The sequence below is a fragment of the Phocoena phocoena genome, chromosome 8 (genome assembly GCF_963924675.1).
Source record: "Phocoena phocoena chromosome 8, mPhoPho1.1, whole genome shotgun sequence".
NCBI lineage: Eukaryota > Metazoa > Chordata > Mammalia > Artiodactyla > Phocoenidae > Phocoena > Phocoena phocoena.
Window position 1 is genome coordinate 9,745,330 of NC_089226.1, and position 23,267 is coordinate 9,768,596.

General features: G+C 38.0%; 1 protein-coding gene across 1 annotated transcript; it reads right to left on the bottom strand.

Moving 5' to 3' along the window:
• Window positions 1-38: 38 nt before the first annotated feature.
• LOC136126479 (olfactory receptor 8C8-like) lies at window positions 39-22,545 on the bottom strand. Its single transcript, XM_065881632.1, is given in 6 exon segments — window positions 39-112; window positions 701-922; window positions 20,345-20,558; window positions 20,560-21,000; window positions 21,002-21,276; window positions 22,518-22,545. Coding segments are annotated over 6 exon segments (1,254 nt in total).
• Window positions 22,546-23,267: the final 722 nt, after the last annotated feature.

Below are 23,267 nucleotides of genomic sequence, written 5' to 3' on the forward strand. Positions count from 1 at the left end.
TCAAACCTAAAATCTTTCTTTTCAAAGTTTCAAAACTCTTAGGCCATGGATTGGTAACCATGGGGTAGGTAGTTTATAACTGAGCCAAATTCTTGGGCCCTGGGCTCTAAGGCTGAAAGCAAAAGAATAAGGGAGAAAGTCCATGGATTTACAAGGTTATGTTAACTGCTACCTCTATCCTGCCTGAGATACTGTGCATATTATAGGCATTTAGGACAATTCTTTTATTATTTACAATAGATTTAGATATTACTGTCTCTGAGGCTGTGTGTATGTACGTGTGTGTGTATTATAGTTAACTATTAGAGAATCAGGAAGAAAGAGGAGTCACATTACACTTTCCACTTGCAGGAAGACTTGGAAGCAATCCTGATTTTGAGTGCCAAAGACTGCTCTGTACTACTCTGTTGAAGATTCTGCTATTCTATAATATAGCTCAGATTTTGAGGAGTACACCCTCATAAACTTCCCTGTGTGTTGGCAGGAAAGTGAACTTAGGGCCAAACCAACCCACATGGAAAGACGGCAGAATGGAGACTCATGGTGAGGTCAGAAGAATGGGACCCTTTCTGTGTAAAGACTAGAACTTGGGGTGTCCATGAGATCATCTGTAAAGAGCATTTGGTACTTTTGGATACCGAAGAGTCATATAAAGTACTCAGTCTATATATTTTGCTTTGCTTATATTTTTCCAACTCACCCATAAAATTGGAGAGCTGCACAGTGTATATTGGTATGAGAAACGAGGAATCAAGAGATGTAAGACCTTTCTCACATTTATCTCTCTGCTGACACTTGTTAGAAGTGGCAGCATCATACTGAGAAGAAAGGTAGTTCAAGTGTTCCAGGTCATGGTCAGAAGCAAGGCATCCTGAGATACAGCCGAGAACAGCACAGAGGAGCACCCGCAGCAAGGAACTGACTAAAGAGGAGACGTGAAATAAAACTTATTTTCTCTAAATATGCTAAAGGGAGGGCGTTTTTGAAGGTAGAAAAATCCAATACTTGGATTATATCTGGATTGTGATAAAAATGATACTTAACCTTTATTGAGCACTCTATGTCTGGGCACTGTTTAAGGTGCCTGACATATATTAACTCACTTACTGCAATTGTGTTAATGCCATGCTGAACCACTGCTAGTCAGTCCTCTGGACTTAGCTGAACTCTACCCTCCAGAGGACTATCTAGGTCTAGGCATGTGGAGACCTGGGGATATTAGTAAGAGTCAAGAATAAGGAACAATAAGGATAAATATAATTTGATATGCATAAAGGAAAAAATTACCACTAGTATAAATGAGTGGAAATAAGGGACAAAGCAAAACCATAAGGATGTGAGTGGAAAGGAATAATTATGAAATAAGTTCATTAAAGCCTAAGAATAACTTTATTTACATTCATCCCATATTGGCATTGGGGTACCTAGAGGTGAAAGCATAAGTATGACTTAATGAGACACGGGCTTGGAACCCTTTGTCACTGAAGATCTGAAATGACAAAAACTCAGAGGCTCTTTTCCTGGTTCTTGTAATAGCCAGTAAGAGCCATTTATTTCTCCCACATAAAAGACAACATTTCATAAATTATGAAGCCATTCACCTCTCTCACAAACTAAGGATGGGTCATCTTGCATACCCTTCTAGGTTGGTGTTGAGGAACTGCTGGTTCATAAATGGTCAACAAATAGGAACAGGTTTGGGGGCTTCTCCTTTACAGTAAGTGAAAAACATGATTTGACGCTCTGTGTCTTATGTCCTATAGTGGGTCCCTCTGCCACAACAGCAACATTCTGTCACCTCATGACATCATGACATTTTGACTTTCAGCAAGTGAAATTTTCTCTCTAGGAAGCATTATTAAAGTCAGGATTCCTCTGGGTTCAGTCTTTGGTCTACTTCTCCTTTTGGCTCTTCCTGGGACACCTTTCCAGCTCCCACGGCTCCAACAACCACACGTTTGACTCCTAAATCCATGACTCTAGTTTGGATCTATGTTTATAACCTACAATTAGTTATAACTAGAAATATGAAAGTATCGTCAGATACCAAACAGAGTTATGTAATAATTTGGTGGTGACGTAGTTTTGGAGAATAGAAAAGAATAAACTACTCTTGATAAACTACAATAAACTACACATTCTCCTACATTCTAAACAGGTAGGAGAACACAGAGGTAAGTGACAGACACCAAGTCCGCGAAGAACTTTCCAGTGGAGCTTGGGAGTGAAAGGCACTGCTCTAGGCTGTGGGGCAGTGATGCCTGTTCAGTGCTAAGCCTTAGCCCACATGTTAGATCGACAAACATCGCCCTCTCTCCCCTCACACTTCCATAAATGAAATCCGTCATTTACTAAATGCTGCAGCTGCTGATAACGTAAGTGTGACTGCAGTGGCTTAAACACATGAAGGTCCATTTTTCTCTAACATAAAAGGCATCTAGAAGTAGGGAGTCCAGGGCTGATATGGCAGAGTCACCAAGAACTCAGTGTCTCTCTCTTTCTTCTCTTCTTAGCAGTGACTTCATTCTCGTGGATGCATCATGGCTTCCATATGGCTGCTAGACCTCATATGGTTTTGTCCACAGTCCAACCAGCAAGAAGACAAAGGGGCAAAGGAGGGCAAAGGGTGCTTTGCCTATTCAATAAGTGACTTTCACTGACATCTCACTAGCCACCCCTACTTTCAAGGGAGACTGGGAAACTTGGCATTCAACTTCAGAAAATTGCCATCCAGGAAAAACTTTAGGATTTTGTTATTAATTAAGAAAGAGTAAATGGCTATTGGGTAGGCAATCAGCAATGTGTACCAAAGGACAGAATTGGTTCCACTTGCCAGGAGGGAGCAGTTCAGAAGTGAGCACCTTCCATCCCTATTATGGCTTCCTTACTTAGTTATACTTGGTTTCAAGTGTAAGGGAGGGAGAGAGAGAGAGTTATTAATATTGCTATATCTCTCACATTACAGTTATCTTTGTCCTTTTAGTATAAAGGGACTTCTGGTAATTGAAGCTCTTATTTTCTTATGCTTTGAGACGCTCCCTCTTGATTTGTAGGTGTTTATTAGAAATGGTAGGAAAGAAAAATAAACTTTCCTCTATCCATCTTAGGTTCATTGACTAGGGCCCTAAAATTAGAATGATGAAAGAGAGATTAACAAGAGAAAAACAAACAGAAGTGTATTAACATGCGTGGTGTACATACACACAGGAGTACTCAGGGATGAGTAACTCCAAGGGGTGGTTAGAACTTGGGCTTAAATAGCATCTTAACAAAGAATAAATTTGTAGAGAAGTTACAAGATAGAGGAAAAGGGTTTTGAGTTTCTGGGGTGGTAAACTGTGGGAAAGTAAATATATGGGGAAAACGAATGGAGGATAAGGTCTAATTAGTAATGTTTTTTAATGTAGGTTCTGCTGGTGAGGTCTCTGGGTTTAGAATGGTCTAGAGTTGTCTCCAGTGATTAACTTCTGTCCCTAACTTCTGTCCCTTCTGGTAGAGAAGAGACATTTATGTGCTGCTTTTAGGTAAATAGGGAGAGATTTTCTTATATCTACTTTTTCTAAATAGACTTCAGTTCAAAATCCTTATACCAGCATGGTATATTTTGGGTAGCATATACTCTGCTGCCATTAGGAACCATACCAAGAACAAAGTTACTGAGGGCACATAAAAATGCAATTCAAGGGCTTCCCTGGTGGCACAGTGGTTAAGAATCCGCCTGCCAATGCAGGGGACACGGGTTTGAGCCCTGGTCAGGGAAGACCCCACATGCCGCGGAGCAACTGAGCCTGTGCGCCACAACTACTGAGCCTGCGCTCTAGAGCCCGCAAACCACAACTACTGAAGCCTGTGTACCTAGAGCCCGTGCTCTGCAACAAGAGAAGCCACCGCAATGAGAAGCCCGCGTACCACAACGAAGAGTAGCTCCCGCTCACCACAACTAGAGAAAGCCTGCATGCAGCAATGAAGACCCAACACAGCCAAAAAAAAAAAAAAAAAAAAATTAAATATATAAATTTATTTAAAAAATGCAACTTAAATAGGGCCACAGACAGCGGGGCTCATTGAGAGCTAACAGAGAAATATGACAAGAAAAATTAGGCTAGGAAATCCATAATTTCACAGAACAGCAAGAAGACTTGCTTATCTTTTAAGATTCACCCAACCATTTATGGGTTCAACAGATATTCACTAAATTCTCACTAAGTCACAGGTGAAGAGTTCAAGATTTCACTTAATGGGATCATTAGGACTTCCAACTGTCTTTTTTCCATTAATATGTACAACCACATGCCCTAATTAATAAAGAAGCTGAGGAGGGTTTGATTGATACTACTTTCTGAAAACTGAGAATCCGAATTAGGACATTTGCCTACTTAGAACAATTTGACATCTCCTTGGAGGAGGGACAAGAGTATTTACAAGCTGACAATTAATAAAAGAATAAGTATATTTAATAGTGTAAAATAGACACTAAGGAAGAATTATTTTTGGCTAAAACTTGATGGTGGAGAAAAGGGAGCAGAGAGGATAAGAAGAGGAAATGTATTAGTTGTATCATTAAATTATAGTGATAATAGACCCAGTAAGCGTATTTTATAAAGTTATTATAAAAGCATGCACCATTACAAAAATACAACCCAAAATTTCACACACATAAGGAGGAAGAAAGGCAAATCACGTAGTTAGTGACATAAAATAATGTAAATATAAAATGAGAAGTCATAACATAAAATACTATGATAGAACTAAAGCAAACATATATAAATAAATGTAAAAGTCTTAACCTCTTTATTAGTTAAAAAAGGATTAGGCTGGATCATAAAGCAAAATACAAATCCATGTTACATACAAAAACCTATCTAAAACCAAGTGATTCAGAAAGATTGATAATAAAATAGTGGCCAAAGACACACTAAGTAAATGCAAACAAATGAACAAGTATCAATAATATGGGTATCAACTAGAATGGAAGTCAGGCCAAAACTGTTAAGCAAGAAAACTATAATGTTACAGGGTAAATTTTACAATGTATATGTGAGCGTTGTGACTCTCTATGCCCTAAATAGTAAAACAGCAGGACCTATAAGAAGACAAAAACACACTAACGGAAGGAAACTTTAAATTACCTTTCTGAGTTCATGATAAAACAAGGTACTGAAAACACAGAAAAAGACATAGAAAGTCCTGTCTAAATATAAGAATCAGAAAAATATAATTTATATATATCATTTACATGATATACTGTATATAAATCATCTGTATGTGTGTGTGTGTGTGTGTGTGTGTGTGTGTGTGTGTGTGTCTAGCTCTGTTTCCTAGAAACTAGAAACACATCTTCTTATTAAGAGGTCAAGACAGTCACATAAATTGAATAGCTATTAGGTCATAAAAGCAAACCTCAATAAATGTTATATATTAGAAATAGCACAATGTCATCTGATCTGTGTAACAAAACTAAAACTTAATTACATAAGTAATTAAGAAAAAAGTCCCCTATTATCTAAATAATAAAAACTAACTTTAAAGGTACTTACACGTGAGAGAAAACTGCAAAATTACAAAACATCTAGAAAATGGATATGAAAATGCAACATTTCACAACTCATGGGATTTGTGTACTGCTAAAGCAGAAATATAACATATAACCTTAAATACTGTATCAATAAAGAGAACAATGAAAATAAATTAAGCACTTAATAAATCAGGAAAAAACATAATAAAACCAAGAAAATGAAAACAGAGGGTAGGAATTAATAAAGTTAAAATAAAAAATACTGAATTAGAAAACATAAAATAGTAGAATTAATAAATAAATAGATCAACTACTATCTATTCTAAACTCAGAAAAAAAAGGAAGGGGAACAAATACTAAATTTAAGAAATATGGGAGAATTAGAAATGGAGGAGATAAAAAACTTCAAACTACTTTGTTTTGCTCTATTCAAATGAATCAAAAAGCCTGGATGAAATAGTCCATTTTCTAGGAAAATGTGATTCAGTAAAACTAATGCTGTAACATGTAGAAAACCTAAAGAGTCCAATTCCATAAAATAAAGTTGTCAAGAGTTATATACCAGTCCCAAATGGTTTCACAGAAGAATTCTACCAAAGAACAAATAATTCCAATACTATTTAAACTGATCTAAAGCCTAAAAAAAGAAGAAAAACTCCAAAATTATTTTTATGAGATAAGTATAACACTGATGCCAAAATCCATAAGATTGCATACAAAAAAGGACCAACCTCATTTATGAAATCAATACAAAAATCCTAAATAAAATATTAGCAGATATTTCAGCAGCAGAAAAAAACAGTAGCTCATCATACTAAGTAGGGTTTATTACATGGCTGCATGGATGGTTCAATATTAGGAAATCTACTAATATAATTTATTTATTAATAGGGCTAAAGAGAAAATCATATGATCATCTCCATAGATGCTGAGAAGATATCAATTCATCATACAATTGTGACTAAATTCACCTTATAAAATAGGTCTTGATAGAGCCAGTTTGAAGTTTGGATCGATCTCTCTCTCTCTCTCTCTCAGCTAGAACTAAAAACCCTATTGGACTTATTCCATTTATTTTTATTTCTAGCTATATATAACACTCATCAAACTGCCTGCCCTCTTTGGACTAAATTCACAGAGACATTTCATTTGTCATATTTCTTTCCTGGCCCTGAGTAACTCATGCTATATTAGGTAAAATGTAACATTTCACTGTCTTATTCATTTGTATTTATAGCTCCTTTTATTTTCTAGCTGTTTCCAAGTTCTGGACAAATATTCTGGGTTTCACAATTTTAAGAGCAAAAACCACAGTATATTGTCCTTAGCTAAGGGCCAAAGGGCTATCTGCAGCATGAAGTTTCTTTGTTTTCTTAACTGTGCAAAACAGCTCCCTAGTGCAAATGAAGATCTTTTATTCCTCTTTGAAAAAGGAAAGAAATGTGGCAGAGAAACTTCCTAGCAGTGGATTGTACCTTTCCATGCAACTCCCACTTGCCTTTAGCTTCTTAGAAGGTAGAAATAATGTGTATTCTCCTGGCTATCATCTTTTATAGAGGAGTAAACTGAATTCCAGAGTTAAGAATCTGCTGAAGGTCACGAGAATGTGGTAGATCCTATTTTTAAACTCCACTTTATTGGACTCCAACTCCTACGCTTTTTTGCACAAATACACATCGCTTTCTAGAAAGGAATGTAAAGAAATAGGAATATGAAATAGAGAAATATGAGAGGAACAGAGAGCGTGACAATCTGGAGAAATGGTTGCAAATCAGCATGAAAGAGAGGATGGACACAGTGTTGGTGCCCCAAATCCCTGTGAGTGAGATATAGTTTACTTTGGTTTAAGAGTCCAAAATAGACACTTACACATATTCTTAAAAAGTTTGTCTCCAGGGCTGGACGAAGAAAGCCAGCTACAAGGGAACACTTAACCTTGCTTTGTTTTCAACAATAACTCTAATGAGACTGGAGAATGGATCAACCTCATTCTGGGAATAGGTCAGAATCTTCAGGGACACCGTGTATAGTTAAAAAAAAAATTATTGTCACATGATTTTGTATATTTGAAAGTAAATTAAGTACAAATAATGTCATAATGCAATTTAGTGATATAAAATACTCTGGTGAGAATACCTAAAAGAATTTATCTTCTTAACACCACTTATTCTAAAGAATGGCAAATAAAATTACTCCTTGGAGGTATATATCAGAACCTTGGGATTTGTAAAATTTAAATTTTTATCAAATGGTTTTAAGATGGTTAAACACACTGTTTTATAGGAATAAATTTAGATCATAAGTTATATTGGTGAGCATTTAAAACTAGATTTTATGTTCATGACACTTTCTATAAATATACATTATATAATCACTAACTTATAAAATCTTTCTTTCACTCAACTTTTTATTGTATTCCTACTATATTCCAGGTTTGGGGGAGAGAGCAGTAAACAAAACAAAACAAAAAATACTCGGAGCTTAGATTCAACTTATTTGTTAAATTGGAATAATTAGTTTATATTTGTATATGTTATTTATATTGTGATTACCATGTCTCATCCATTCTTTCTTCACCACATAACGTAGTAAGCATCCAATAAGACTTGCAAATTGAATATATTCAACCTGCTTAATTTAAATTTTGCTCTAAAACACATCTTTTTTTAAAGTTTATGTGTTTTAACAATGAATTGAAAATTTTATATAATGAGTTATGTAAAATCTCTGGTTATACATTTACGGGCCTAAAAATATGCAAAATATAAATTTTAAACTAAATTCACTTTTTTAAAAAACAACTTCACTGAGTCACCAGCACAACCTGGTGGCTGCTTAAATAATTACTTGGTTCAGTGTTTAAAAGTTTCTCTCCTGAGTTGTGTCTCCATTCCTGTCCTGACCTGGCTTTTTCTTTTTTTGTATTTAAAAATCACATTAAGAAGCTTATAACTATGATAATTAAAATTTCACAATTTTTTGTAAAACAAATATAGGTATTTCAAAATCCTATACATACTGGTCCTCTAATAGCAATGTGATTGGATGATTTGTCTCCTCGCCAAGTTAATTAATTTCTAGAGGGCAAGAACAGCCTCACAAAGTTTTAAATTATAATCCTGCTCCCCACAGGAACTTAATATTCTGCAAATTAAAAGCAATTATTGTTTTACTGCTTTGCAACATTTTAAAGGGTTTGTGTGTTTTGCAGGTGATTTATACCCATTTAATAGAGTCTGGGGTCTTGTCAGATTCATGATATCTATAATCTGAGATGGCTCTTCTTCCAAGTGATCATGACTAGAAATAACTGGGAAGAAGCTGAACGATCATTTGCCAGAAATGTCTTAAAAGGTATTTCACCATGGATGGGGGTGGTTGCACTAGATGACCTCTAATTCTAAGATTTTAAAACTACTAATGATTCATTAAAATAGATCATTTTTGTCTGCTTCCACTTCTGCTTTTGTACTTCCACAAGCTAATGCAGGAATTCAACTCCTGTGAAATTTCCTCAAGAATTTCTGGGAATCTCCAGAAAGATCTTGTTGTGCTCAGGAACCAGTCGTCTCACTGGCAGCACACTAATCCCTCCCTGTACCCCAAGACTGGAGGATACACTGCTCTGCAGAGCAGAAGATCAGCTGCTCCCGCCCCTGAGTTTCTGTCAGATGTGCCTGCTGCCCTCTCTTGCCACAGCTCAGAGACCAGCCCATGGGAGTACAGACACATTCTCCAAGGCTGTTACCAGGCCCTGACACAGAATTCCCCTTCCTTGGTCCCTCGTTTCCCACCTCCCACACACATCTGCTGCTTTGGATGGTGGCCACTTTCATTGCTTTTATCCTTTTCCACATATCCCTGTAAGAAGCATTTAAATGAGCATCTATAATGTACTGGGCCCTGCATTTGGCACTGGGGATACAGCACTGAGCTATGCAGATATGGTTCTAGTCCTCATGAAGCATTCATCCCAACAAATAAATATGGAGCCAAATCAGATCATCTCACCATGAATTAATGAAATCCACAACTTCATCAGACATTATGAATCTCCTCTGGGTTCATCTGAACTCCTGCTAAATAAGTATTGATTTTACTTGCTTTGGTAAATAACACAATCTTTATTGAGTTTTAGATGAAATTGTAGGCTTAATCTAAATAATAAAAATCCAAGTGAATCACAGATTAAAAACATCTGTGATTCACTTGAGTGAGTCATATCATCAATCACTGTGATATGTGATGTGTGATATGTGATATGGAGATGATGGAGTTCCTAAATCTTTAAGCAGCCCAGAAACTGAGTCTTTTGAAGCCTTGGTCTTCCTTTCTCCTTTATGTACAGGATTGTATGAAGCTTTCGTTGCTATAAAGCTGGTAGAAATCTTCCCTGGAAAGGAAGAGTATGGATGCTTTTGGGAATGGAGAGAATTGAAGAGAAATTTCTGGAAGGATAGTCCAGGTGAAGAATAACTAAAAAGTTATTTGGATGCAGAAGTAGTGGAAGGGGTAGGGAAGAAAGGTGGATTTTGGCCGTGTTGGGCATGGGCAACCTCGTACACACAAGGAGAATGAGTCATAAAAGCATGTAGGGATCGGGCATATATTATCAACTCTTTGATTTTGAATACTGAGCCTAAGTTGTTTGAATGTAACTTTATTTTCATCAACCTGTACTGATGTGAGATGAAAAACACACACTTCTAGTGGGCCCATTTTGAATCTTTGGAATCCCTTGGTGTGTTGGGTGGCTTTATTAGTGGGGAAATTTATTCAGGTAGGAGCAACATGCACATAGGATGCCCCATAACAACATGTGCTAAGGACACACTAAAGTTTAAGAAAGCTGTTCTAGTACACACAACGTTGATTACATTGACATTGTTCATCTCAAGTTAAATTCAAGATAACAATAAAATTAATCTAAATGGGCGATATCCTAAGATTTTAGTTTCAAGGAGAATAAAATTTACAAATTCCCTTAAATGCCTTAATTTCTCTGTTTCTGAGATAAAAGCCTATATCTTTTATCTTTTCAAAAAAATTAAACCTTTTAAATAGTAGATTAACATGCAGTTTTTAAAATAATGCAGGGATCCCATGTATCCTCTATTCAATTTCCCCCAATGGTAACATCCTAAGACTACAGTATAATAGCACAACCAGGATATTGACACTGATACAGTGCGTTGATCTTATTCAGATTCTCCCAGTTTTACTTTTATTCATTCATGTGTGTGTGTGTGTGTGTGTTTGGCTACGTTGCATCTTCCTTGCTGTGCGCGGGCTTTCTCCAGTTGCAGCGAGTGGGGGCTCCTCTTCATTGCGGTGCGTGGGCTTCTCATTGCGGTGGCTTCTCTTGTTGCGGAGCACAGAATCTAGGGCATGCAGGCTTCAGTAGTTGTGGCTTGCTGGCTCTAGAGCGCAGGCTCAGTATTTGTGGTGTGTGGGCTTAGTTGCTCCACAGCATGTGGGATCTTCTCAGACCAGGGATTGAACCCATGTCCCCTGCATTGACAGGTGGATTCTTAACCTCTGCACCATCAGGGAAGTCCCTGTGTGTGTGTTTAATTCTGTACAATATTTATCACATACGTAGGCTTGTGTATTCGATACCACAGCCAATATGCAGAACAGTTTTATCACCACAAAGATCCCTTGTGGGGCTTCCCTGGTGGCGCAGTGGTTGAGAGTCCGCCTGCCGATGCAGGGGACGCGGGTTCGTGCCCCGGTCTGGGAAGATCCCACATGCCGCGGAGCGGCTGGGCCCGTGAGCCATGGCCGCTGAGCCTGCGCGTCCGGAGCCTGTGCTCCGCAACGGGAGAGGTCACAACAGTGAGAGGCCCGCGTACCGCCAAAAAAAAAAAAAAAAAAACTCTTGTGATGTTCTTAACTTATGATGTTCATCTTCCTCCTTAAACTTCATTCCCAGCCTTAAACTCTAATCCTTAAGCCACTAATCTGCTCTCTACCAGCATTACTCTTTCATTTAATATTATAAAAATGGAACGATACAATACGTAACATTTTGGGATTGACTCTTTTCACTCAGCATAATTCCCTTGAAATTCATCTAGGTTGTTGCCTGTATCAATAGTTCACGCACGTTTTTGTGTGAAGAAAGTTTTCCTTGCTTTGGGATATATGCCCAAGGTTCTAACTGCGAGGTAATCACATGTTCAGTTTTAGAAGAAACAAACTATTTTCCAGAGTGATTATAATACTTTATATTCTCACCAGGAATTTATGACTGATCCAGTTTTTCTATATCATTGCCAGCATTTGGTGCTGTCACTTTTATTTTAGCCATTCTGATAAATATGTAATGTTGTTTCATTGTGGTTTTAATTATGTTTCCCTGATAATGCTGAACATCTTTTCATGTGCTCATTTGCCACCTGCATGTCCTCTTTAGTGAAATGTCTACTCATGTCTTTTTCTCATTTTCTACTTGTTTCTTTTTTTTTACTTTTAAGTTTTTGAGAGTTCTTTATATAATCTTGATACGTGTGAGATATATGCTTGCAAATATTTTCTCCCTATCTCTGTGTCTTTTTATCCTTTTAACTGGGTATTTGACAGAGCCAAAACATTTAATTTTGGTGAGTCTAAATTTACAAATTTTTCCTTTTATAGACTGTGCTTTTTGATGTCAAGTCTTAAAAATCTAGGCCTAGCCCTAGATCATAAAGGTTTTCCCCAAATCTTTGTTCTTTCAGCCAGCTAAACAAGTTTAACATTATTGGGTTTCTGTCTTAACCTCCAACTCTGTCCATCCTACATAGAAGAGAAAGTTTTAGAAACAGGTGTTGGAAGATCAAAATCTTCCAGGCAGGTTTTCTCAGTGATCTTAGCTAAGAGTTTACTTTTCCTCTTCTACTGTTATCAGGAGACTCTGTGAGTCAGAGTAAATCCCATCACGAACATTTTCATTAGCAAACACCCATTATCATTAGCTTTCATAATGAAATAAATTATTTGGTGCGTTTCATTTGTTAATTACAATTGTAATTCTGATGATACTTGGGAAAGATGGGGTGATACCAAAAAAACTTCTCTCCTTTAAAAAGGAACAATATTAATCACAAATGAAAAAGGGCCATTTTTCTCTGAGTAAAACCAAATTACTCCCTTCATGGGTTGATTTTTCTTAATCACATTTTGACCTATTTTCTGTTTGATAGTCAATCATAAAAATTAGGAGAATAGGATATTTCATAACTACAATTCCTTACCATAGTGTGAGTTCATGAGTGTAGGGAACTCTGTTTTGTTCTGTATTATATCCCACACGTAGCACCTACTATGATAGGTGTTCAAAAATTTTTTGTAGAATGATTGAATTAATGAATCAATGAGTATTACCCCTAATTATTTCTTCAGGCAATTTAGGAGAGTCATCACTGAAAGAAAGATCAGAGCAGTGAATTCCTTTAGTGTTCTACTTCTAAATAACAGAGGTATGTAGAAAACAGCAAGAGTTTCTCAGACTGGATACCTTGGAGAGGGAGGTGTCTTTCTATGCCTCCCCAGTAATACACAGTCACAAGTTCTGAAGTCTGTGTTCTGTTGGTTCATCTATATTCCTTCCTGAGCTGAAAGTAACCAAAATGGGCAATATGGGTATCTATGCCCATCAAGCAGAGATATCAGCCCTATTCCTAAACTCAATATTTGGTGGGCATATGCTAAATCTCTGTGAGCCTTCATCCTCTTTGGCCTGCTGCAATCTCCCCTAGCTTCTTCTATTGGTGCCCAACCTTAGTTTTGGACACCTGATTACATTCGAGCCCCTGCGGGGACTGAGTAGATCCTCACCCTAAATTCTATGCCACACCTTAGACATCATCCAAAATGTACTGCTGTTAACATTTGGTTGTAATTCCTTACAATCCTAATTTGTAATTTCCAAATAAATTCCACTGCATGCTTATGCTCTCCCTGAAGTGCTTCATGCTCTGTCATCTTTGGCCCTTTCTTCATGCTTTTCCTTGTTGAATTTTCCTCACTCTCCCTATTGTGCCCCCACACTTCTCACCTGACAATACACACTTCTACTTTTGTTCAGGTAACTCATATCCTTCTTCTGTTCTCCGTTGAATCATTACTTTCTCCATTAAGTCTCCCAGCCTCTTAAATCAATCTTATATGCTTGGATACAAATGTACCTATTATCCTCACTGTAAGTATAAATATTTGTCAGATTCCACCACAGACTTTCAGTTCTTCCGGGACAAGGGACATGTTTAAATTATTTGCCATTGTGTCAAGATGTCAGGGGTGTTTTTGATATGTAGGCAACAGGTTTCTAACCTTGGAAATACATAGGAGAGAAGAGTGTGGAGCTGAGAGACAATGAGCATTATCTGGGACTTGCTGTCTTGTTTATTCTCTTCTGTTCCACATTTAATCCTGAATAAATATTGTGGGTTCTAGAGTACGCAGTGAGTTAAATTAACATTATGCTGAATTTAGCTGGGCACCAAAGTGCCACGGTATTATCACCAAATATCTTGAGAATGTGACTTGAGAGTAGCTTAAATTAGACAATTCAGGTGAACTAAGTCTTTTTGATCCTGTCTTCCTCATACTTTTTAATAGAAGGAAAATTTGTGTGTAACATCTCTAACAGTTTCTAGAGGCAAAACCCCAAAATCATAGCAGATGAGGTTGATGTTACATGAAAGAGGATTCATTATTGGCAAAGCCAATAATGACATTACTTGCCAGAGGAGGAAGCTAGAACTTTCTCTTTTGATAAGTGAGGTACAGAGGAGGTTACAAAAACTACCACTTTCAATCATTAATCATGAATCAAAACACCCTAAAACCAGTTTTCACAATGTTTAATTTTTCATGTACATATCTTTGGCCAGTTTGTCCATGATTTGGCATATATGGACGCAGGGGAAAATCCTATCTCAGGATTTATGTTGATAAGCAAGTCACTCTAGTAATTTACAGAAAGAATACTGGGGATGCAGGCACTTGGTGTGAGCCTGTAAAGCTATACTTGGAGAAAAGGCAGAACCGAGGCAACCCAGAGGCTGAGAGCAGGGCGTATTCAGCAGGAACAGTCTTGCTACAACGCCACACCCCTGCTCCATACAACTGGCACGGCCCCTGGACATGCTGCAGCCACCAAAATGGTTCCCAACTGTCTCACTGTGTTCACATCATTCCCATCAGATTAATTTCTCCGGTGGAAGCATGCAGTTGGCTGCGTCTAGGTCAATGTGCCTCTTTTCTGTGAGCCTAGGGACATGGGGGAGGTGTTTCTCTCCTACCTGGATTCTCCAGTGGGAAATTGGGCACTCAATCTCATCAACATGACACTGAATGGAAGATTATCCTCCAAGATACATGCCCACACATTTGTTTTTTTCATATCTACTGAAAGAGTGAACCTATATTTTCAACTCTGGTTAGTTGTTTATTTACATAATATCCAATATGACATTTGGGAGTGGAGCACTTGCTGTTTTTTCCTTGCATGTGATTAAATCGATGCCAAGACGATTCAGGTCATCTTCCTGTAACCTGTTTCAATTTGTTTTCATATTTTTAAGATGCTTTTTATTTCTGGCATCGACATTGAATACTGGTGGAACCGAATAGTAAGCCAGCTGGCAAAGCAGAAATATAAGCTCCAGAGGCTTAGCCCCAGTATCGTGAAAAAAAGTACAGAAGGGTGGATTTGGACTGAGAGGTAATTTAAACTTACATGAATCAAAGAAACAGGTCTATTAGGGCAACTGGACAATATTCATCAAATTTACATATATACATATCCTTAGGCTTAATAAATGCACTCTAAAAACCTATACACATGCCTAACGATTTATGTACTGGTTTACTAATTTTAACCTTTTTTCACAATAACAAAAAACTGGGATTAACCTAGTTATCCATCAAAAAGAGACTGTTCAAATACTTTTTTGGACATTTGTACAAAAATTTTATGTAGGTGTACTAAAAACTAAGACTATCTTTATATATATAAGACATATATCATATATGACTATCTTTATATATATATATATATATATATATATATATGATATGATATCCAAAATGTATTGTTAAGTGGAAAAAACCCTCCTAAACCACTGTTCCAGTCTGGACTGGTTGCTTTTAGGCTAGCTACACAGCTGTCATCCTGGGACTTCACTAGCCTTCTGAATTTACTCTTTCCTGGATCCTAAGTCTTACTCGTTCTCTAGCTGTGTCTCAAGAAATGGTATATATAAGATAAAAAGCAGGTTAAACCAGTGTGCACACAGAATGCTACCATTTATGTAAAATCAGTGGGCTAATATATATGAACTTTATTATATGTGAATAAAATGTCACTGACAGCACTGACAGTAACTGATAGGACTGCCTGCCTCCTGGGAGAACAAGTAGGTAACTGGGGGTATGTGGAATGTAAGGGAGACTTTTCATTGTATACCCTTTCTGTAGCTTTTGAATTTTGAACCATGTGAATGCATTATGGACTCAAAAACTAAATAATTAAAAAGGACCCCAATACTAAGAAGCCATATTTCCCTTATATAATGAGTTATTAATTCTATATATACATATAGGAAAGGAGAAAAATCTAAACAGATATGGTGGTGGTGGTAAAAGAACACAGTAAAAGTAAACTTTCCAGAGGAAATACCACCCTAAGAAGAAATATCAGTAAGAAGTCTAAAAGGCATGAGAGAGCATGGCATCAGGAACAGTGCTTTCATAGAAGGAAATATTTACTGACACAGGAAAATGCTCATGACAGAAAGGGATCAAAAAACAGAGAGCAGGAGCAAAGGACATAATCCATATAATGAAAAGGCATCCTATAGAATGGGAAAAAATATTTGCAAACCATAGATCTGATAAGGGTTTAAATATACAAGGGACTCAATACAACTCTATAGCAAAAAAAGAAAAAACCTGATTAAAAAATGGAGAAAAGAACTGAATAGATATTCTTCCAAAGAAGACATACAAATGGCCAACAGGTATACGAAAAAGTGCTCAATATCACTAATTATCAAGGAAACGAAAATCAAAACCACAATGAGATATCACCTCACACCTGTTAAGATGGCTTTTACCAAAAAGACAAGCAATAGCAAGTGTTAGTGAGGATGCAGAGAAAAGGGAATCCTTGTACACTGCTAGTGGGAATGTAAATTGGTTCAGCCACTGTGGAAAACAGTATGGCGGCTCCTCAAAAAATTAAAAGTAGAACTGCCATATGATCCAGCAATTCCACTTCTGAGTATATATCCAAAGGAAATGAAATCAAGATTTTGAAGAAATATCTGTAATTCTATATTCATTGCAACATTATTTACAGTAGCCAAGATATGGAAACAACCAAAATGTCCATCAATGGATGAATGGATAAAGAATATGTGATACACACACACACACACACACGCACACACACACGTTGGAATATTATTCATCCATGAAAGAAGGAAATCCTGCCATTTGCAACAACATGGATGGACCCTGAGAACACGGTGCTAAGTGAAATAAGCCAGACATAGAAAGACAAATACTGCATGATCTCACTTATATGTGGAATCTAAAAAAAGTCAAACTCATAGAAGCAGAGAGTAGAATGGTGGTGGCCAGGGGCTAAGAGGTGTAGGGAATGGAAAGATGTTGGTCAAAGGGTACAAGCTTTCAATTATGATAGGAATAAGTTCTGGGGATTTATACTTTAAATTTACTAAGGGAGTAGATCTTAAGTGTTTTCACCACACACAAAAAGTGGTAACTATGTGAGCTGATGGACGGGTTAACTAGCTTGATTGTGGTAATCATTTCGCAATGTGTGTGTGTGTGTGTATATATATATATATAAAATCATGTTTTATACCTTAAATATATACAATTTTTATTTGTCAGTTTTATCTCAGTAAAAGTGGGAAAAAGAATGCATAAATTTATGTGTAATATCACTCCCATTTCCCCCTAAATATATCTGCAGATGTAAAGAGAAAAGACTTGAAGGTAACATACCAATGATGAAGGGTAGTTTTCTCAGTGTGGTATCTGATACCTAGCATTCTAGCAGCCTAAAATTTAGGGCAAGGCAACTGTCAATCCTACTGAGGAAACTGAAATGCAATCCAATTTAGCCACGGTTCAAGCCAAGCATGGGGACTGTGCACAACAGCAGGGATATGTCTGTTATACTTCTGCTGCCACCCTTAGAAACAAAATTTTACCTACCATGATGCATTTTGGGGTTCTAAAAATGCCACAGCCGCTTTGCAGGCACACCTAATTTATTTACTTGGTTTTATTATCTTCTACTAACACATGCATAGGTTACATTTTGGAGACAGGTTTTATTTTATTTTATTTTATTTGTCTTCTTTTAACATCTTTATTGGAGTATAATTGCTTTACAATGGTGTGTTAGTTTCTGCTTTATAACAAAGTGAATCAGTTATACATATACATATGTTCCCATATCTCTTCCCTCTTGCGTCTCCCTCCCTCCCACCCTCCCTATCCCACCCCTCTAGGTGGTCACAAAGCACCAAACTGATCTCCCTGTGCTATGCGGCTGCTTCCCACTAGCTATCTATTTTACGTTTGGTAGTGTATATATGTCCATGCCACTCTCTTGCTTTGTCACAGCTAACCCTTCCCCCTCCCAGTATCCTCAAGTCCATTCTCTAGTAGGTCTGTGTCTTTATTCCTGTCTTACCCCTAGGTTCTTCATGACCTTTTTCTTTTCTTAGATTCCATATATATGTGTTAGCACACGGTATTTGTTTTTTTCTTTCTGACTTACTTCACTCTGTATGACAGACTCTAGGTCCATCCACCTCACTACAAATAACTCAATTTCGTTTCTTTTTATGGCTGAGTAATATTCCATTGTATATATGTGCCACATATTCTTTATCCATTCATCTGTTGATGGAGACTTAGGTTGCTTCCATGTCCTGGCTATTGTAAATAGAGCTGCAATGAACATATTGGTACATGACTCTTTTTGAATTATGGTTTGCTCAGGGTATACGCCCAGTAGTGGGATTGCTGGGTTGTATGGTAGTTCTATTTGTAGTTTTTTAAGGAACCTCCATACTGTTCTCCATAGTGGCTGTATCAATTTACATTCCCACCAACAGTGCAAGAGTGTTCCCTTTTCTCCACACCCTCTCCAGCATTTACTGTTTCTAGATTTTTTGATGATGGCCATTCTGACCGGTGTGAGATGACCCACGTCCTAGAGAAATGGAAGTAAAAATAAACAAATGGGACCTAATGAAACTTAAAAGCTTTTGCACAGCAAAGGAAACCATAAACAAGACCAAAAGACAGCCCTCAGAATGGGAGAAAATATTTGCAAATGAAGCAACTGACAAAGGATTAATCTCCAAAATTTACAAGCAGCTCATGCAGCTCAATAACAAAAAAACAAACAACCCAATCCAAAAATGGGCAGAAGACCTAAATAGTCATTTCTTCAAAGAAGATATACAGATTGCTAACAAACACATGAAAGAATGCTCAACATCATTAATCACTGGAGACAGGTTTTAAATTTCATGTATATAATAAGTAGTACAACAAATCCTGATTTTATCTTAGTTTCTGAAGGTAAAACTGCATGCTTTTCCTAATTTATTTTGTAACCAAACCAAACAGTTCTTCTTTTTTCCAAAAGGGATCCAAATTCTTCAGGAGGAACATGCTAGTTTGCAAACAGGAGTGCTGTTTACCTGAAACAGTCAATTTGAAAGATACCTATGTTATAATAGACCCAGGAAAACCCAAAAGCTGAGGGATTCCATCACCACTAGACCTGCCTAATCGGAAATGCAGAAGGCTATACTTCAAACTGAAAAAAGAATGGCATTTCCTTCTATTGTATCAAACCAGACTCTTCACCGTTTTGAAGATTTATGGCCACGAATTTTAAGAAAACTCATTTTCTGAAAAAAAGGAAGTTTTTACTAACAAAAACTTTTAGTTTGCTTTAGAGAAAACATCTGTATCAAACAAGTTCAAACTATTAATTTCATGAATATTTATTTTACCAGATTCTAGTCTAACCATATAGGAGAAAGGAGTAAACACTAGGTGGTCAAATTCTATTTGATTAGGCAGAGATGTAAACAAAATTATGGACATGTACATTACATATTATGTACATATCTGATACATGTATATATACATATACATCATACCCCTGATGCTATTACAACGAGTCAGACTAAATCGATTTAAAGTAACTAGGTTCATTTCTCTCAGTTCCTAATTGGTATTAACACATTCCATACTTAGAAGCTAACACTTGTGATCCCTGTTAACTAAGCATAAATATCTCATAGATACTATTGAAGCTTTGCTGAGTATGGAAATGCAGTACTAAAGAAACCATGACTAAAAGAGCACTGAAATTCTAGAAAATTTATAACTTACACAGAAGGAACTCCTCAAATGGTTAAAAAAACAGAAAGGGCTATATTAACATTGTTTTTAGGGAAAACAAAGAGGGGTGGCTGCATCAGACCACATTCATGCTGATGTATGAAAAGTACATGGAAAGAGGCAAAGTGGGAGGTGGTGTGAAAAGGAGCAGGAATCAAGCTGAGTCTCTGGAGCCCACTGTTAAGAATAAAGCTCATTCAGTGAGTAAGCATGGAACTGAGAACAATCATGAGACTCAATAATACTTGCATGTTTAAATGGCATGATTAGACAGAAAAAAGGATCTAAGGCAAAAACCTTGTTCTGAAGAAAATTACGGGAAAACACATTCACACACACACACACACACACACACACACACACACACACACACACCCGACAACCCAGCAATACTGGTTCTGCTTAGTTCGCAACTCTTTAGGGTTTTCTTCAGAGCAAGTTTGACATCCTTGTTCCTTAGACTATAGATGAGGAGGTTCAACATGGGGACTACATTGGTATAAAATACTAAGAAGAACTTCCCCTGGCCCACAGAACCATCAGAAAAGGTCTTGAGATGTGTAAACAACCCAGAACCATAGAAGAGGGCAAACAGTTATTATGTGGGAGCCACAAGTACTGAGGGCTTTGGACCAACCCTGAGCTGATGAGATGTGGAGGATACTGGAGACGATCAAAGCATAAGAAACAAAAATAATGAACCTACATATTATTACAACTGTGCTCACAATAATGGAATCCACCAGCTCGCTGGCATCAGTGCTGCTGCAGGACAGCTGGAGGAGGGGGAAGATGTCACACATGTAATGGTTGTTGATGCTGGAATCACAAAAGGATAATCTGACCATGTGCCCTGTGTGGACCATGGCACCGGCAAACACCATTACATATGAACCAAACATCAGCAAAGAAGAGACCTGAGGGGACATGGTGACTGTGTACAAAAGGGGCTTACAGATGGACACACAGCGATCATAGGCCATGGCTGTCAACACATAGCATTCAGAATGGACAAAGAAACAGAAAAGAAAAACCCAACAGAGTCATGCACCCCGCAAAGGAGATGATGTTCTCTGACACAAAGCTCATCAGCAGTTTAGGCGTAATGACCAAGGAGTGGTAGAGATCCATGAAGGACAGGTTGAAGACCAAAAAATACATGGGAGTGTGAAGATGAAAGTTCAGGCATATCTGATGAATTAAGCTCAAATTCCCTACCACAGTGACCATACAGTTCAATAAGAAGAGGAAGAAGAGGGGTATCTGGAGTTGACTTTGGTCTGTAAGTCCTACCAGGATGAACTGAGCCATTTTCCACAGACATTATCGGCAGGGGTGTGATCTGTGAGGAAATGAGAAAAAAATGTCACATCAAGAAGAGACTGAAATCCTTTCTTTCTAGACCGAGGACTTGTTCCATGGGGGCTCAAGGGTGACTGCTGGGACAGCACTCTAGAAGAGCCAGAGTGACAACTCCGTATCTTTCAACTTTCTTCTCTCATCTGTCCTTCCCTTCCATGTTTTCAAATCTCAGCTGCAACTCCTCACCTCCCTTGGGCTGACACGATCCAGGATAAAGTCTTTCAGCAGGGGTCCAAAGTGATGTCCACATCTGAGAGCTAAGGAAAAATATCTTGAAGAGATGAGTAGGCTGGCCAAGGCCATACAGCAAGAGAGGAAAGGAGTCCAGAGTGGTACCCGGGACTCCTTGCTATGGAAATTCCTGAAGCTTGGGACAGTGAGGTCACTGTGATCCCCACTGTGCCCACTGCTCAACCTATTCTCTTCCTCCTACCTTTCAGAAACTCAGCACCAGGCTTAGCAAAAGTACTGAGAGTGTCCCCTATGATCCTGCATTCCTCCCACCCATTCCCTTTATCCAATCTTACCTCAAAATCACAATGGATTGTTTAAGAAGGGCAGGTGACCTCCCACATCTCTCCACTGCTGTAGCAGTGGGAATGAAAACATCAGAACAGAGAAGACTCGCCACCCAACTTCCTTCAACCTGGAGACTTCACTACTACCAGGCCTTATGTGCTCTTTTCCCTTCATTGGCGGGAAGGAGACAGAGGTTTTGACAAAGGAGGAGACAACATCCCTTCTGTCTGTAGATTCACATATGTCTTCAGGGCAAGGCAAATGCATCAGCTTTATGTCTCCAAACCATCAGCGGGCTAATAGTGTGAACGCATCTTGTTCTCTGTGGATCTCAGCAACTTGTTTGGAAGCTTGGAAAATGAGCCTCATTTAGGATCACAGTTTGATCAGGCTCCTTAGGGAAGAAATTACTGAGCCTGTGTTTACATCTTTTGTTAGTAAGTTGATATTGGTACATTTGGGACTCAATGTTCTTCTCCAACTATCAGTTCACATTAAGAATTTATTGATATGTAATAAATTATCATAAACTTAGTGGCTTAAAAGAACACCCACTTATTAGTCATAGTTCTGTAAATTAGAAGTCTGGTATGGAATCACGTGGCTGGATTCTCTGCCCAGGCCGAAATCAGGGTGTAGGCAGGGCTGCATTCCCTTCTGGAGGCTCTGGGGGAAGAATCTGTTTCCAAACTCATTCAGGTTGTTGGAAGAACTCAGTTCCTGTAGTCGTAGAACTGAGAGCTCCATTCCCTTGCTGGCTGTCAGCTGGGGGTCACTCTCAGCTTCTAGAGGTTGCCTGCATTCCTCATTATGTGGCCCTCTTGTCTTCAACCTGGCGGTAAATGGAGAATCCTTGCTGTGCTTTGAATCTCTCCAACTTCCCCTTCTGCCACTAGCTTGAGAAAAACTCTCTTGTTTTCATATGCTCATGTGATTACATTAGGCCTGCCCTGATAATCTCCCTAATTTAAGGTCAACTGTACCATATAACATGCATTATCCCTAAAGTGATATATCATTATATATATGGTTCCTTCCACATTCAAATAAGAGGGGATTATACAAGAGGAAAAGACATTGGGGGGCGGGTCATGTTTCAGAATTTTGCCTGCCATATCTATCTTCTCTGGAAATCTATTCTTCACACATTTTATATGGAATTACTTGTGAAAATGCTGTATTCCCTTGTTTGGCTTCTCTCTCAACACAGATGCAAATTCCTCAGAAAGAGCCTTCTAGGGTCTGCTCCCCAAATTTGGCGTCCACAGCCTCTTCTCCCGTGTGTCTACTTCTTGAATTTTACTCTCTAGTAGTACTTCTCACGCATTTTGATGATTTCTTGGCTTCATGCCATTTCATCTGCCTGAAATGCCTTCTCCCTTGTTCGCATTGGATACCACTTACTCATTCTCCGAGA